Genomic DNA, 17,995 nt, shown 5'->3' with positions numbered 1-17,995 from the left:
CTTAAATCTAAATACACTATACCTAGATGCATGAAATATTTTGTTTTGTTCCTAACTAGTCTCTAAATTATGCATAGAATATATTAAGTTAATTAGCATATATTTATAAGCGTATGTGTACATAACATGTAATAGAAAGCAATTAGGTGAATATGTGAAATTATTATGGATGTGATAATGAGAAGAAACGAGACCCGATTTGAACACGATATTATAATATTATAAAATTATTATCGTTTGCCTTAAGATAATTTAATATGTTTTAGGTATTATACGAAGGATTTTCGACCGATTTTTTAGACAAACATTTTGTATGTCATAATTCATGTATCATAATAACTAGTGAGTAAGGTAAGTAGGAAAAAATGAATACAATTCTAATAACGTATATTTCAAAAGGTCTAAAAAGTCATAAATTATTATAAGACTATGCAAGCTTAAGTTTATCAATTTCCAATAAGTACTAAATAATAAAATAATTGAATTTTGAATGTTTAATTTATTAAAACTAATTTTTTTATATAATACAAATTTCAGTTTAATAACTGCAGTAAAATTATGATTACTACTATAATAGTTCCAATACCTACATAATATGTAAAATACCATTAGAATCAATTGTTGGTATGTAGGTGTACAAAAAATGTCCTTCTAATTATGTTATGATGTAAAATAAATTTAACTTAAAAATTGAACATAACTAATTTGAATTGGTATGTTTTTTGCAATGCACTAAAATAATTATTTACGGAAACTTCCCAATTTAAATAATACTACGATAGTAATTTCAACCGCAAAATAACCCTACTTTCGAAATATTGTGAATTTCTGTAATGCGGAAAAATGTTCACTACCCCTGAAACATTGAACGACAGAAGGTAAATACAATTTTCACTGCAAATATGCTTACTTACAAATATACAATTTGGGGAACTAAATAAATGCATGCCATGTTAAATGTATTGACGACTTATTCATATATTCAATATTCAAATTATTTTTAAACTATAATCCAATAGTCGTAAAATGTTTTTTTATGTTTTTAAATAACATCTTAAAATATGTTCACCGTTACAAATGAACATAATATATATATATATATATATCCGTCTTGACGAATTCAACTTCTACAATATTACAATAACGTAGATATACTTAAACCATAATATACCTAGGTCTTTTAAATAAGTAGTTACCAGGTTGTGAGTTTGAATATATGTGCTAGTTGTTGCTTAATGGAAAATCCAAGAGATCGACTAGTTACAAGGTATTAAACGTTAAACGAAAGTCTTTCACGTTCGTTCGTTCTCCGTTTTGTCAACTCACTGAAATAACAAAACTATTTAACATGGACACAATATTATAATATTATGATTTGTTAAATATTCCAAGTAAACAAACTTTCTTTTTAATGGAAATATTTTGATTTCTTCTGGTTAGGTATATACGCACTATAAACAACTAGATTTTATCGAAATTAAATTTCTATTTCTAAGAAATTCCAAAAAAAAAACACTACTTTATTCAATTATAATAAATTCAAGTTTTTACTATCACTATAAGTGTCTTCTCTAAAGTCAAACGATATAACCAGTAATTCTATAATATATTCGTGTCACACTGAACAATACGTATATCCAGTTATTATTAGACACCACTTACCTAGTCAAAAAATTAAGATCTGTATATTATAATAAATAAGAGTGTTGTTGACATATATATATATATATATACATCCAAAGATATATTCCAACACCATATATTATGTATTCTAGTGTAGGGGTTAGTGATCAAGTCGATCACAATTGACTGGTCGATATTTAAAAAAATATTGGTCGATCATAATTAAGACTAATCATCCCAATATTAGTTAATCAAGTGTGTAATCATAAACAAACTTTTATGCATTATAAGATACAAAGTAAAGAATTTGTTTGTGATGAAAAACATATGGCTAGTATAATGCAATTTTTTCTCAACCAGTAATAATAAACTGTAAGACAAACAAAAAAACTCGCTAATCACAATTTTGAATTATATAGGTCATCTAGCTGCGATCCAAATTTCTAGCATTAATAATAATATTATATACATATATATATTGTTAACAATAATTTCAAGTGACATTGGATTACAAATAATGCAAAAAAAATAATAACTTTATGACAAATACCGAAAATAAACAAAAAAATTTTTTTTATTACTATAAAAGAAATAATGTATGCAAAATATTTAGTACATAATTAACATAATACTATGTTTTATAACAAAAAATACATTTTTCATACTTCACGTGTTTCTATATTTTTTTCATTTTTCACGTATATAATATTACTGCATACAGTAATATTCATTTATGGAACACCAGTGACCACTTTAGCTTAAATTAAAATATCTCTACCCCATTTCATAAATATTTAATTATTAATATAATTATTCTATATTATTTTTATATTATTTAATTTTCAAGTTTCACCGAGTAGAAATGAAAGTAGAACCCAGTGGTGTCGGAAAAATAGTGGTAAAAATATTAGAAATAGGTTATGCGTATGTAATTCACGAAGGAAAAATATGTTGATAAAATATAATTAGTCTGAATAATTTAGGTAATTTTTAAAACTCAATACTTTTTAATAGCAACAACAAAATGTTGTTTTCAAATACGGAATTGAATGTATATTGAACAAAAGAATACTCATTATAACGTAAAATTTATTTTAGGTACCTATATTTAATTTTATATCGAAAAAAAATTGAATATCATTATTTGAACCACCGTAATTTTAGTTTTTAAATTTTAAAATGCATTACTTTTCATTAATATCGGTAGAAAGTACAATAGATAATAATTGGTATGATAAAAGTTAAATTCATAAAAATTATTTCTAAAATTTTTTCACAGCGTTCTTATAAACTTAAAAATACGAATATGTTATTAAAAATTAAAATTAATCCAAATCAATTCATTAGCTCTCGCTTTCTACATGCCAACCTTCAACCGGTTTCATAGAATAAAAAAATAAATATATTTATAACAAATACCCAGTGATCTATTTAAAAGGCCACAATATTTTTTAAAGTCAATATTTGTGTTTTTGAAAAAAAAATTATTAATATTATAATAGCTTGAAGTCTTTAGAAGCTTATAGCTCTATATTTTTACAAATAAACCTAATTGTTACAATTTTCTATCGTAGTGTATTTAATTGTTTATCACTGTCCATCTATAAAATTAGAATATACTTATAAAAATTATGATGCTTAAAAATTTCAAATATTAATAGAATTTTTAATTTCTAATAAACTGAATAAATGACAAGTGGCTGATACCTATCAAAAGTTATGGTCCATTTAAAAGTGCTCATAGAATTCAGTTTATATTTTCTACAACACAAAAATCTACTTATAAAACTAATGTAACAATAATTATTTTATTGGATCACCCTGTATAATATGTAAATTCGCGTATATATAGTTCGTTGTAATTATTAACTTTTAATTATAACACGGATATTACAGCCGCCACTCAATGAAAACGTGTAGAAATCTTTTTGATTTGTCTTTCAATAAACGTCATAATATCAATACGAATGTCAAAATTCAGAGGCGGTGAGATTCAATGCTAGTATTATAATTATTATTCTATTGAAACAGCCTTTGAATGTATAGAGAAACACATATTATTACCTGTATGTTCTTTTGTTACCAAACAGTTAAGAAAGTCGGTTGAGCTTATCCCGAAGTCAATTGTAGAAAAATAATAATACTTGAGACCGAGGGCGATTGTGAACAAGGGAAATTACGCGTATAAGTATACTTAGGTACTATACATAATATTATGTACTATTTATAGGTATGTGCATATATTTGTACTGTAAGTACCTATATGCATGCATAAAAGTTATAATCTCGTTTAATTTGTGGCAATTTAAAACCAAGAGCTATACAAAGAATGAATACTCAACCGTCAACCGATGTGTGCAGCTATTCGAATATCAATGAAATAAATATTAGATTAAGCAGTGTTGGCTAACATGAAGTGCAATGATTATAGTATATAATTTCGATTAATATTACTTATAGCAGAGAAAATTTAAAATATGTATGGTAATAATATCTTGAGTTATAATTTTTAGATGGTATATTCAAGTTATTTTTTTTGTGTAATAATAATAAATTATATAATCATCATATTGTTAAAAATAAAAGAATATACGTATAATTTATTATAAAAACAAAACAACGATTGATTTCGAACTGAATACGCATTGACAATGTTCATCTTGGCATTTGAAATTATCCAACTCTCATAATTAATGCAAGTCATACGGCAGATAAGACGATAAAACTATCTATATTATCTTTATCATATAATACAAAATATAACTTCACATGCGTATTGAACATTTCGTTTATTGCTATGTAGTATGTAAATCCAAAACCACATCTGCCATAGTGCCATGTACATGATAATAATAAGTAAGTATAAGTAACTATAAGTAATAGGTATATATATTATATAGGTAAGGTACATACTAATTACCAATTAGTGAATGGTAATTACTCGGGCCGTAACTCACCTACCGCTAAAATATTGTCGGGCCGCAACTAACCTATACCTAAAATATTATCGGGCCGGAATTCACCGGTCTCCAACACCGGAAACGAAAAGTCAGGCCGCTACTCACCCACAGCCAGATTAAGGCCAGATACACGATCAAATATTTTCGGTCGTTCTTTTATGCTATTATTATGACCATAATAACAATAATATAAAATATATTTTTAACAATAATACCAGGCACTGAAACACATCTTAACCAAATGCAGAATATACGACAAAGAAAGAAGGCTACATCAAATATCCAACCACCTTGCTGAAGCACTTAACCCGGACCCCAACAATATACACAAGATCATACTATTTCTCAAACAAACGAATCTTATAAACAAACTGTAAATTGTAAATAATACTATTCACTTAACTCCTAATTATTACTACTTTGTCTTGTTTTAAATACTAAATTACTTTGTATATCTTTTTAAATATTAATGTAATATGTAAATATACTAATAGATAATGTACTGTTACATCCAATGGCCATAGGCGCCGCGGATAGTTGTTTAATAAAAAAAAAAAAAATAAAAAAAAAATAAAAAAATACCAGGCACATATTTATCTTCGTTTTACATAATGTAAGTATCGATCGTACGCAAAATATAAATTTCGATGAAAATACATGTTTTCGGACATGATTTGCACGATACGCTTCGCTTAATGATAAAAAAAAATTAAAAGTTTCTGTTTTAATGGGAAAATCATCGATAACTAGGTACCTACTTAAGGAAATAATAACCATTTCAATATCAACTTTTTTGTCCTTCCTTTTTATATTTCCGTAACGATAGAAAATGGAATTAGTTTATCAGGTTTATATATTAAAAAAATAGAAAAATAATCAATAACATAAAAATATATTGACTTAAAGTTAAAAAATATAAAACAAGTAGTAAAAATAGTTTATTTTTTAAAACATTAAGTCTGACTTTATCGGTATGTCTTATTTAAAAAAAAATGCTTATATTTTACAGCAAATATTATTATGATATTCATTATAATATAAATAAAATATATTAAAGCAATTTTTAATTTTTATTACGTAATGCGCGGCAAGGGAACTATGAACAACATTAACCTCATATTAACCTTCGCATATGATGTTTTTATTCTTATTTTCATAGAAATGTACAGAAAAGGCTTATCACCGTTATTTTTATTACAAAATATTCTTTTTTTTAAAAACATTTATGTACTTCATATGTGTCAATGTATTTGTGTGAGTTAATTTTGTTGTTTTTTTTAATGGTTTTATAAAATATGTTGAACACCTTATTCATCAACTACCAAGTACCTACATTATTATTTCAATTAAGTAGACTAGAAAAGTCTTTTGTTTATAAATTATAATAATAAGCTAAAATATGTTTTTATTCATAAATTATATGTACTTACATAATTTGACGAGTTGTTATACACATCATCTTTGTTCATGAAAAGACTATTTATACATAGTTATCATCATTTATAATGGATTAAAGATACAGATACGCCACGCTTATTTAGCTATCATTTAAGACACCGATATCTTATAAAAAGTTTTAGAAAATATCGTGAACGTGGATTTTTATTTTTGTTATTATTAGACATATTTACAATCTATTTAATACAATAAGTAAATTTTATGAAAGGATAGTAATTTAATAACATGAAGTGCAATGATTATAGTATATAATTTCGATTAATATTACTTATAGCAGAGAAAATTTAAAATATATATGGTAATAATATCTTGAGTTATAATTTTTAGATGGTATATTCAAGTTATTTTTTTCATCTTAAATTCACCCTTTTGTCCCGTTAGAGAAGTTTTATATTGATTTTCGTAACAGAACATATTTCAGCTATAAATGGGTGGTGGTTGTTTGAATTAAATAAAGAAAGAAATATTTTATTAAAACGACATAAACGAATAATCACTTAGGTTACATTAATGGAGGGGGAGCAGTATTACAAGAGGTATTTTTATCATTAAACAGCACAGTATTGCACTAAACATATAAATATATAATACAAGTGTACCATAGTATTAATGTATTAAAATATAACGAAACTCTATAAAACATAAGAGGATGCTTCAAATAATTGTCTATATGATTTAAGATTTTAAGTACTGATAAACGAAAAACGGACACGGTTCATCTGTATCTATTTGATATCAGCGTAATTAATAGAAATTTTTGTTATTTTCGTGTAAAAAGAAAAATGATTCGTAAGATGTTTAAAAGAATAAGTATTTCCTCTTGATTATAATTTTCCGATACTACTCAAAACTAAGTCAAAACGCTGAATTATCGTAAAATGAGAATATTCTAGAATATTTGTACTTAACGAGGAGAAAAAATTTATAGACTACCGAAAACTAACACAATAAATAACAAATTAGCAATGATGTTTTCCGAAGATGAGGTGAGAAGAAAAAATTTTGTATTTATATTATTGAATAAGTATACCGCGGAATTTACGTTGTGTCAAGATATACGTCTTCGAATACTAAAAATAAAAACAATAAACCTATACTGTTTTATATCTAATGAGTTAATTGATAAATTGAAGTAGGTACGATAACGATGGTTTTTTTACGTTGTTTTTATGGCAGTACAGGTGTACGTCGTCATCATGTGTAAAACGTTACTGGTTTACGAAAATTAAATTTATCATCAATATGGCGTGCTGCAGTCATTTACGTTAATTCGTATTAATAAAAACTAAATGTCGTTCTATAAAAAAATGTATACATAATTGTTCCTTACAACGGAGGCTTGAAATTACCATGTTACATAAATCAACTTATGCAGGTTTAATATATTCACAAATCAAAATTTATTAGCGTTATTACTGTAATACATTTCTGATTTATAAATAATATAATTTTATCGTTATACTGCCTATATATATATATATATAGACTGATTGAGATTACTTATATTCTTTGTCAGATAATTATATTAGTGGTTATCAATGTCAACTTATTTTTTCTGTCCCCATCGGGTACAAGTCACCTGCTATAGCTGTGTTGCTGAGCCATTGACCTTTTTCTGCAGATCTAGGTTTTCAAACTACTCAACAAGCAGTTATAAGCAACAAGCAACTATAACAGCGTTTTGGCGAGCTGTTGTCTGAATTTTAATAATGATGATGTTTTGAAAACTAAGATATTATATAAGATATAAACATGAATGTAATTATTTTAAAACAAAACATAATATTATGCAGTTATTGTTAAATATTTCATAGTAAGTTACCAACTTTATTTAATGAACCGGAACTATTATAGACTTAAGGTCTCTTCTCCGAATTTTAAACGACGATACATTATTATTGATAATTGGTCAAATATTCAACGTATTCTTATTAAATATCAACGTTTTTAGAAATGTTTCAATGAAAAATCAGCTTTACGACATTTCTTGTTGCGGCATCCGTCTTACTACGGTGAACTTATTATTCATTTCTACAACACAGCATAATTGCATTACAAGTATCCAATAATGTGGTAATATAAATTATAATACACGTAACTAGTTAATTTTTTACAATTCATATAATATAATAGTCGGTAGATTTTTAAATGTGTTTTTTACGTTGAACGAATACAATAAAATTTAATTAAAAAATCAACGTTCAAAATAATTGTATGTATAGTTCCATGGTTGTAGTATATTTATTTTATAGCAGTGGTATTTGAAATGGATACCAAAATATCAGTGTCAATTTTCATATTAAAAGTGCTAAATGATAATATACGCTGCATGAATTACGGTATATCCGCCTTTATCATCGTGCCCCGGTATCTTTGGTTTCAATATCGCGACTCGTAAGTTCAACATAATTTCACAGAAACATTTCAATGTTATATCACAAAAGTATATGATCTTCTCTCAATAAAACTTTATAAAAGATATAGGTAAGTAACTATTATTATTATCAATAATACAAGTTCAATTATCGACTTACGCTTCAACAAAGATACCATTTCATAATTTACTGGAACTAATGGAAAACTGAAAAAGTAGGTATATTATTTCAAAATCCATATTAAATCCCATCTTATAATATTCTCACCTTCATAATTTTTACACCCCGTCACTGGGTCGCGGTCATTGGAATTATGATGTTGAGTTATGTAATTATGATTGTGTGAATTGTTATTCGTATAAAAACCACACATTTTTTACGCTATTGTCATTTCACGTAAGGATAGAAAATTTAAAACGGCGAGTTCCGCTTATTATAGTTTATGTTAAGTTATTATTCTTAGCAATTTAAAAAAGCATGGTAAAATATAATTGAAAAAAAAACATTTAAAATAAAAAATGAAATTGTTAATATATAATATTATATTGTGTACTATTCTCCATATTATAGCCTAAAATATAAAATGAAATATTATAAATTATAATATTATTCTGATATGAAATGAGTAATTATTATTTAATAATGAGATTAAACGATTATTATATGTTTTGTACGGAGCAGTTGAACTAAACAACCACCATTTTTCCTGTTAATTTAGTTTACTTACCTAATTAATTTGTTATATTTTATTAGGTACTGACAGCTGTTTCATCACTATATCCACAACGTATCATCACTAATCTTCTTTATTATTTTCTTTTTGATTATTCGTTTGTATGTTCAATAAGTTAGTTGTTTCGTTATCAGACAACACGCTAATGAATTAGGTTTTAAACAATTATAATAAATATTCACTATATTTTTCCATAGTCTGTACGGTGAAACACCCTATTTATTAATTATACTATTTTTATAGGTAACTGTAAAGTTCAGGTTTATCGAATATTTTTGCAACTCATCAAATATTGAATAAGTAAGTGTTTTTATTCTCTCTTTCGCTTTTCCATATTTGTTAACCTACTGCAGCAGTGATCACATTCACGGAAAGGAGCAGTTCCATTTTCCATTTTTCTCGAAAAACGAGATACCGTTTTCCTCCACTATCCATTTTTCTCCACAAAAAAAGGTTAGTTTCCATTTTCTTCCATATTATTTTCGACTACAATTTCGAGTGTTTTCCTCCAATATTTTAGCCACACTCGTCGTCTCAGAATGAAAAGGTTCTTAATCAATTTTTTTGAAAATCATTAATATTTTATTCTTATATAAATCAATATTAAAATCGTATTGATCCGTTGATTATTCAATGAGATATAGAATATGAAAAGGTTCTAACTCATACACATATGAATATGATAAAGGCGAAACTGAGAAATATCAGTTGACAGTTATACAACCTTTTCATTCTAAACAATAATTAAGAATGAAATAGTTCTAAACTCTTAAAATAAGATTATACTACTGATATAATACAAATTATTCTTGTGCCATAATACAATTCTGGCGCGTACGAGTATTTACCGCCTATTTTTGTTTTTTGGTGTGATAAGATAATATGCGGTATAAACATATCATTGACATAATGTGGTTAATTTTGAAAAAAAAATCAATAAGTTGCTAAACTAATATTTTTCCTTATCTCTAGGTATGTGATATAAATATATAATTAAGTCATATAATACCTAATAGGTACTCAACTTAAAAATGTAATATTATATTAAATACTAAAAAGTTTATAATATACGTGGTGTAAAAGCTAACATAATTTACACGTCTTGAAAGTTGGTATCACTGAATAAAATATATTATTTAAATCAGTATCAAAAAGTTCTAACTCAATAATATATTTATTTAGAATAAAAAGGTTCTAACTAAACACATAATTTTTATTTTCAGAATGAAAAAGTTCTGCACGTAAAACATTTTAATTCTAAATACAATATTTTAGTTTTTTATTATTAACTTGATCAAAAAACGGTAAAAACAAAATTCCAGTAAAGTTGTGTTCCTTGGAACATTCTTGATACTGCATCAAATTTTGGTAACTTAGTATTTACGGCGAAAAAAATTTTTCCAATTCTAACTTAAAAACGTTCTCCTGAGCAATTACAAAAATTACGTTAGAACCTTTTCATTCTGAGACGACACAGTGTTGTAGTATTACGTATGATTACATTTTGGTATCGACTTTTATTATTTTATATTTTTATTTATTATTTGTTGGAGGGAAAATGGACAGTGGAGGATAACGGCATTTCGTTTTTTAGAAGAAAATGGCTACGGCCACGGAATATACTATATTATGCACCATGGGGAAGATGCAGCATCGTTTCTTTATAGTTATTCGCGACATCAAGCGTGTTTCCCAGGGAAAAAAGGGTCTGACGCGAGGTCACAAGTCACCTCGAATGATATTCTAATGAAGGCCTCGAACTCTTGCATCATTTATTACATTATATTACAATGCACCTCAAATATCTAACCACACTCGGATATAAGGTCGCGTGGTCTAATAACCTCCGAGAACCTAATAGGTAGTATGTGTTATTTAAAATAATGATAAAACAATCAATAATAATGATGACATTATAATATTATGATACACATTATCGTGTCGATTTTCTTCGTTTATCCGCCACTGCGTCGTACACAAAAATATTGCCTTTAACGTTATGCAAGTATACCAACGACGCTCTCTCGCCGGGAGCCGCGTGAAAAAAAAATGGATAGTAATCGGCATGACGGTGACAAATCTAGAAGACAATCGCAATATAACACAATACAGCGTACCTAGATAACTACATAATATTATTATGAATTAATAATCGAGAGTGCCTAAAAAAAAAAAAAAAACAATCATATACCCGCGTCGATATAATATCAATATTATATAAATATTGTTATTATGATATTATAATCATTACGCGACACGCGCAAAATACGGTGTGACCTAACCTCGGCAATATTAATGAAATAATAACATAATATTATACAGATATACACCAGCTCATATACGTGTAGGCAACGTGCAGGTACGTGTGTGTTGTTCACGCACGGGCCGGAACAATGGGCCCCCCCCCACCCCCTATTCGCCGATTACGGGCGTGAATGCGATATGCTGTGCACTTAGCCATATAGGCGCGTGTAAACAATGCGACGCGCGGATTGCGCTGTTTATCTAGAAAAATTGTTTGCGTTCGGAAGGTCTCTCGGTTTTAATAATTTTTTTTTTTTGCTCGTCGCACGCGTGCGCGCGCTCGCGTTCCGTCCGGGAAAACGCCGAGGAGGAGGAGGAGGAGGAGGTACCACGCGCGCCTAATATGCACGCGGCGGCGGCTGCTAAAACAATGTATCAACCTAAAACGGAAAAAAAAAAAAAAAATTCAATAAAAAAATACGCCTAGACCGCGTAACGCTCGTACCTGCGCTGTACCTAACCGCATAGACAACGGGCCGCCGGCGTCAGTTAAAAGCGCGCGCGCGTCGCGTTGAACCGTCGTCGTCGTCGTATACGTATATTATTATATTATAGCTTATATAACACGTCGTCGTAGTCGCCGAACCGCTAACCGCACGCGATATATTTCGGCGCCGATCGATATAGATTTTCGCGCCGATCGATAGAAGGAAAATCCCGTCGTACACGTCGATCGGTGCAGTAAAACAATACAGTTTATAAAAATAGCGAACGTCTAGCGTTCCGCCGACGACGGCCCAAAATGAAAACGACGCGTCGACGACGGATCCGGAGACGACGGTAAAATACAATTATAATATTACATCATTCTATGCCATGTTACCATAATATTATCATGTGATACCGCGTGACCGAACCTAACCAGTCGTCGTTATTGTCGGCATCGATCCCGCGAGCCGACATTCCCTAGCGAGCGGATGCGGTCCGAGACGCCGTTGATCATCAGCTGCAGCGCGGGTCCCAAGTCCCATACCGCCGCCGTCGACCACGATGACCGTCAGTTACCAGTCAAAGGTGTCGTCGTCGACCAGCGCGGGATTCACAAAATTACTGTTCCTGTGGCGGGGCAGCCTGTACCAGGTACTGTACAGGGAACTGTTGTTGTTCATGGTGGCGTTCGTCATCATCAGCGCCCTGTACCGGAATGCGTTCACCAACGCACAAAAGGAGTAAGTCCGCATGATTTTATTCAGCCGTATACGAATCGAGTTGTGTTCGGTGCAATATCAAACATATAATATCAACAACAATTGACCATTTTGTTTTATCTGGTATACAGATAAATAAATAAATGGAATTTTCCGAATTGGTTCCCATTTGGAATTTGCCATTTAAAAAGTAAACAAATTTAAGTTCCAGTTTAAATTTCAGTTTTACCCTGCTATACTCGAGTTGATTCTCAAGTACACACATTTTCTCAGACTTGGAGGCAGGGCTGCATCCAAATGAATTATTCGGGCTTCCTGCTTGGATATATTTTACCCGATCTAGGTGTTTAATCACCCTAAATATAAAAATTAAAATTAATTTTGACGTTCATGACCGTTATTATCTGGATTAATATTGATTAATGTGTGAAGTACTTGAACAAAAACTTAGTTTTAAAACGATGTACCTTTTTTTTTAGTTCATACGAGTTCCCTTAGAATACAAAATTACTGATATGCCGTAGATGATGGTATATGAAAATAATATGACAATAACTATAGCCTGTGATCAATATAATAAAATTACTGTTCACTATTTAAATAATATTGTTGTCACTTCTGCTATTTTTAAATACCCTTCACCGTACAATCGGTTCAACCTGGCTCATATGCTGTGATAATTATAAAATATAAATTTTTTTAGAGATATCTCCGATCACCACCAATAGCGTATATTTCTTATGGCCACGATTACCAAATGGTTCTAATTGCCACTAAAAATACTTACAAAATTACTATTTTATGAAATTTGTATACCAATTAAATAATTTCCCGGTTTTTGGATAACAGGAACGTTTTTTTCGGGTCTCAAATAATAACAGTGCTTAAAAAATATTATTCGGGTTACTTGAGTTTCAGACAGTGTCGTAAAAGATACTTAAAAAAAAATAAATTAATTAATTAAATCAAAAAGTTTTTGAAAATAAATACTTTAAAAGTATTGAAATACATTTACTCAAATACATTACAAGACTGGAATCAAGTGATGGATTCCTTAGGACGTTTATAGAATATTGTTACGCGTGTTCCGGTGAATTCAAGTGCAAGCCATTGTTTTGGAATTTTAGTGAAACCAAACAGTCAATTATTGCGATTTATAACTTAATCTAGATTCTAAATAATTAAGAGTTATAATTTTGTTTATTTGTGAATGATAGATTGTACTATATAGATACACTAATTCCTTAACTCTTTGAACTACTGTAAATATAGTATTACAATCATTTTTCATGTGGTTTATATTATATAATAATTTACCTGTATAACTTTAAAGTAAGTATTAACGATTTGGAATATCTGTCAGACTTTCCAGATTCAAATTAAAAACAAACGGTTATTTAACAAACATCAACTCTTTTCGTATTCAAATTAACTGTAGGTACAGTCGCTTACATGCGATGGTTTCAAAATAAAAATAATAATATTTGTGAATAAGACGAAAATGTAGGTAAACGTAAATTTAATAGAAAAAAAAATATAATTTTTAATGGTAAAAAACAAAAAATTGAGCGTCAGATGATCAACGAAGAATATGAGTATAACGCTTCAGAACCCTAGCTCCGTTGTTTGTACTACATGATCTTAAACAGTAATAGCCGAAATACTAAGAAAAGTGTAGCAAATATTGGTGGAAACTGTCGTTTTAAATTTCAATTGTTCCGCTAGACATGTTATATGGAATACATTTATGAAACTTAGCCCATTTCTAGAACATTTGCTGTACAAAAAAATAAACAAAGTTATACATAAAAGAATTGTAAGGAAGTACATCTTGGTCGACTAATTCTTTCCGCTACCACTCAGTTCCGAAGCTATTCTCCTATACTACCATTGATTTAGAGAATAGCCGTTCGGTAAATAGAACGTAAGAACTCTATTTCGGGATGACTGCTGGGCTCGAGGGAACAAGCCAACGGCACAGCTAAACCCACAGTAACCGTAGAAATGTGAAAAACGTCTAATCAGTCAACAACGCCAATTGAACAAAAACCGAAAAAATAAATGCTTGCGATATCAGAAGCGTGTAACTACGGTTAGCACATTACTTATAGTCAATAAAACGTATGTTTGTCGAATAATAGAACGTTTTAATCCAGATAAATGCAGTATAGTATATTGCATATAATAGGAAAAAATCATTGTCAGAAAATTAACTATAGTCAACACTCCCCCTCAAACATAAATTTAAAAAATAATCAGTTCATAATAATAATTCTCGTTATTCAGTGTTTCACTGAGCCCTAGAACCACCATCTATAGACTATAATAATTATAATTACTATAGGTTAAGTATGTAAAATAAATTTACATTACATTAAATGATATAACTTTTGAAGTTCTGACTATCTGTTATCCACTCAAAATGTCTAGGTTAAATTTTCTGTACAAATATATTTTTTATTTTTTTTTAATGAGACTGGGAAAACATACTTTTTTTATATATTATTTAACGTTTTACTGCTTTCAATACCACTGCATTGACCTGAACTAAATAATTCACCGTCTATTGTTTGATATAAATCGCAATAGTTTAACGGTGTGGTAAGTGGTAGCTCAAACCAGCCCAACCAAGTTTCTAATTTTCCAAACTTTTTTGGTTTAATGACGCTAAGGGTTGGTCGGACCGACAGGTTCCAGTTATATCAAGTCTCATTTTTGATTATGCAAACCAACAGCTGTCTGCATAGGTAGTTGAAAAGTCTTCGGATCACAACTTCTCAATGTTGTGATTTTTCATTGCTAAGTATACCTATTTACTATTTATTGAACATATAAAAGTTGCGTTAAACTATGGAAATCACCCATTGAGACATGTTTTTTACATTAGTCGTTAGCCTGATCGTACCTCAAGTTTATAGTTGATAAGTGGTATCACTGGTATCATGTGAAATTTGAATTATTTCTTTGTTGATTAATACACAAAAAAATTATTAAAATAAGCAGTTAGTTTATTAAGTTATGATTTTATCGACGAATTTGCAAACATCGCAACAGAATGTAGTTTGTACACCAACATATGCAACACAATAATATTTATATACTTTTTATGTATAGTGGTAAACACACATCTGATTAAAAACAACATACTCATAGCTCAAAATGTATTTTAAGACTCTAACGGGTATTAATTTAGTAATAAGTTTCCAGCTTTATTTTCTTTGATTGATGTTTGCTTGCAGTTAAGCATAAAAGCACCATCATATATAGTGTATCATAATTTATAGATTATAATCTATAAGCAAGTTACACGACACCAATGACGTGGTATACCCGTTGAATGATTTCATCTAACAATACCAACGTATATTATATGGATTTGAAATAATAACATCATAATATAATATTATTTGTTCCTTAACATGTCTATTAACTAGTATTTATGCCAAACAAAACATATATTGACGTACAAGTGCCACTGTAGTGTTTTTAACGTTACGCCAACAAATAAATCACCCGTCGATCGCGATCGGTGTACAATGATTATTTAATAGGTACACACTTAATATAATATACTCTTCTCGTCTTCTTTTATCTCATTTACTTGCCTTGTATTATTATATAACTCAGATTTATACAAAAATATATATCGTGTAGGTAAATATACTAGTAATATTTAATAATGTGTGAGAAATTCTAAATACTTTGCACGAGCTATATGGACTAGATTATAATAGACATATGTCTCTGGTAAGTACAGATTTTTCTACACGATTGCAAGTTACAGTATAGATACATCTAAAATTCTAAAATAATAATACATTACACGCAAGTCGGTATCATCCCTAAGTCTCGATATATGGGGTGAGTTCTTAATTTCAGTAATCAATGGTTAGTTAGGGGGTTAAAATGAAGGGAACGCATGGGCACTCAGTCCACCTTATCTCTGATAGCGCTTATATGGCCGTCCCCTTTAACTAATTCTTCAAATGGTATTAATTATCAAACTAATTATTTGATTTCGAAAGTGTATCATTTTATATTTATCAATGTTTATAAGTATATATTAATTAAATAAAAATATATTCATATAAATTATTGGTCTGATAATTCTCACAACTTATTAATTATTATATATTTAACATTTTGTGCAATGTAGGTACCTAAGTTACAACTCTACAAATGAAATATAATAAGGTTCCTATTGATATTGTTTTTTATATTTAATTTTATTAGTGTATAAGATGTGAGAGTTAAAAAATTATTTTCTGAAAATAATTCCAAAGAAGAAAAAATATATAATTTTTGTAGCTACCTAACTATATTTATACCTATTCAATTAAATTTAATACAGTAGGTAGGTGTAGATTTTATGATTCTATGTAATACATGGATATTATTGTTACCTATTAACAAAAGCAATTAACATATCGAGAAAAAAATTGTTGGTTCGACAAATTAATGGATAATAAAAAAATACGGGATAACAAAACATAGGGCTCTCACAATAGTTTCACAATTCATAACTCTTTATATATAACCAATTATTTACAAACATGTTTGCAAATGTATGCCATAAATGCCAACTTATACTTTGTAAGTAATATATATAATATTAAAATAAAATTTTATTAAATTATAATTTAAGTACTTAAATGCTCACTAAAATAATAATTGTAATACAGTATCTATTACAAATTGAATTATAGACAATATATTATTATAATATAACATACAAAACAACAAATATCTATATTTTAGTAATTATTTAACAATCTATTTAAGGAAAATTAAATTATTTAGGTAAAACTGTACATATGTTTATAAAATAATGAGCCCCCCATAACATTTTCTAAACCTGACGATGACGCCTCTGATACTATGTTAAGTTATATATAGAAAGATATTACGATAGATATGATTATGATGGACAGATGTAATTGTTTCCGTCCAATTAACTCATAGCATAACAAATTTTACGTTCAGCAAAATCCATTTCAATATTTTTTTTTCTTAATATTAAAACTAATTGACATATTATCACACTTAAAGGTAGGTAACAATATTATTTAAGGACTCAGTAGCAAACGTAGGATTTGTGTACTTAAATTTTAAAGAAAGTTTGTGCATTTTAAGATTGTAATTTTCTAATAATTAACTCAATGTAATATGTAATAATAATTACTATATTACAGAATAAATTTTAATATACCTTCTTTTAAACTATATAATGTTGAAGTTTCAATAGGAGATCTAGACCAAAATCCCAACCATACTTATCCATAACTATAGCGATATAGTATATTTCATATTATGTATTTAAACTTTCAACTATCAACTCAAAACTGTATTTCACTTTAAAAAATAGAAAGAGACTTCTATGTTATCTATGTATAC

General features: G+C 28.5%; 1 protein-coding gene across 1 annotated transcript in view; it reads left to right on the top strand.

The window, feature by feature from the left end:
* Positions 1-11,908: 11,908 nt before the first annotated feature.
* The window catches only part of LOC107174156 (bestrophin-4-like), a 43,317-nt gene continuing 37,230 nt past the window's right edge, over positions 11,909-17,995 (top strand). Inside the window, exon 1 of the mRNA XM_015524994.2 lies at positions 11,909-12,622. Coding sequence (XP_015380480.2) covers positions 12,444-12,622 — 179 coding nt within the window. The 5' untranslated portion in view covers positions 11,909-12,443. The remainder of the gene's footprint in view (positions 12,623-17,995) is intronic.

Source organism: Diuraphis noxia, unplaced genomic scaffold (assembly GCF_037042655.1).
Source record: "Diuraphis noxia isolate RWA-SAM2 unplaced genomic scaffold, SU_Dnox_SAM2 contig0002, whole genome shotgun sequence".
Taxonomy (NCBI): domain Eukaryota; kingdom Metazoa; phylum Arthropoda; class Insecta; order Hemiptera; family Aphididae; genus Diuraphis; species Diuraphis noxia.
Note: the sequence above shows the minus strand (reverse complement) of the source record. Positions and strands in the feature narration are given on the sequence as shown.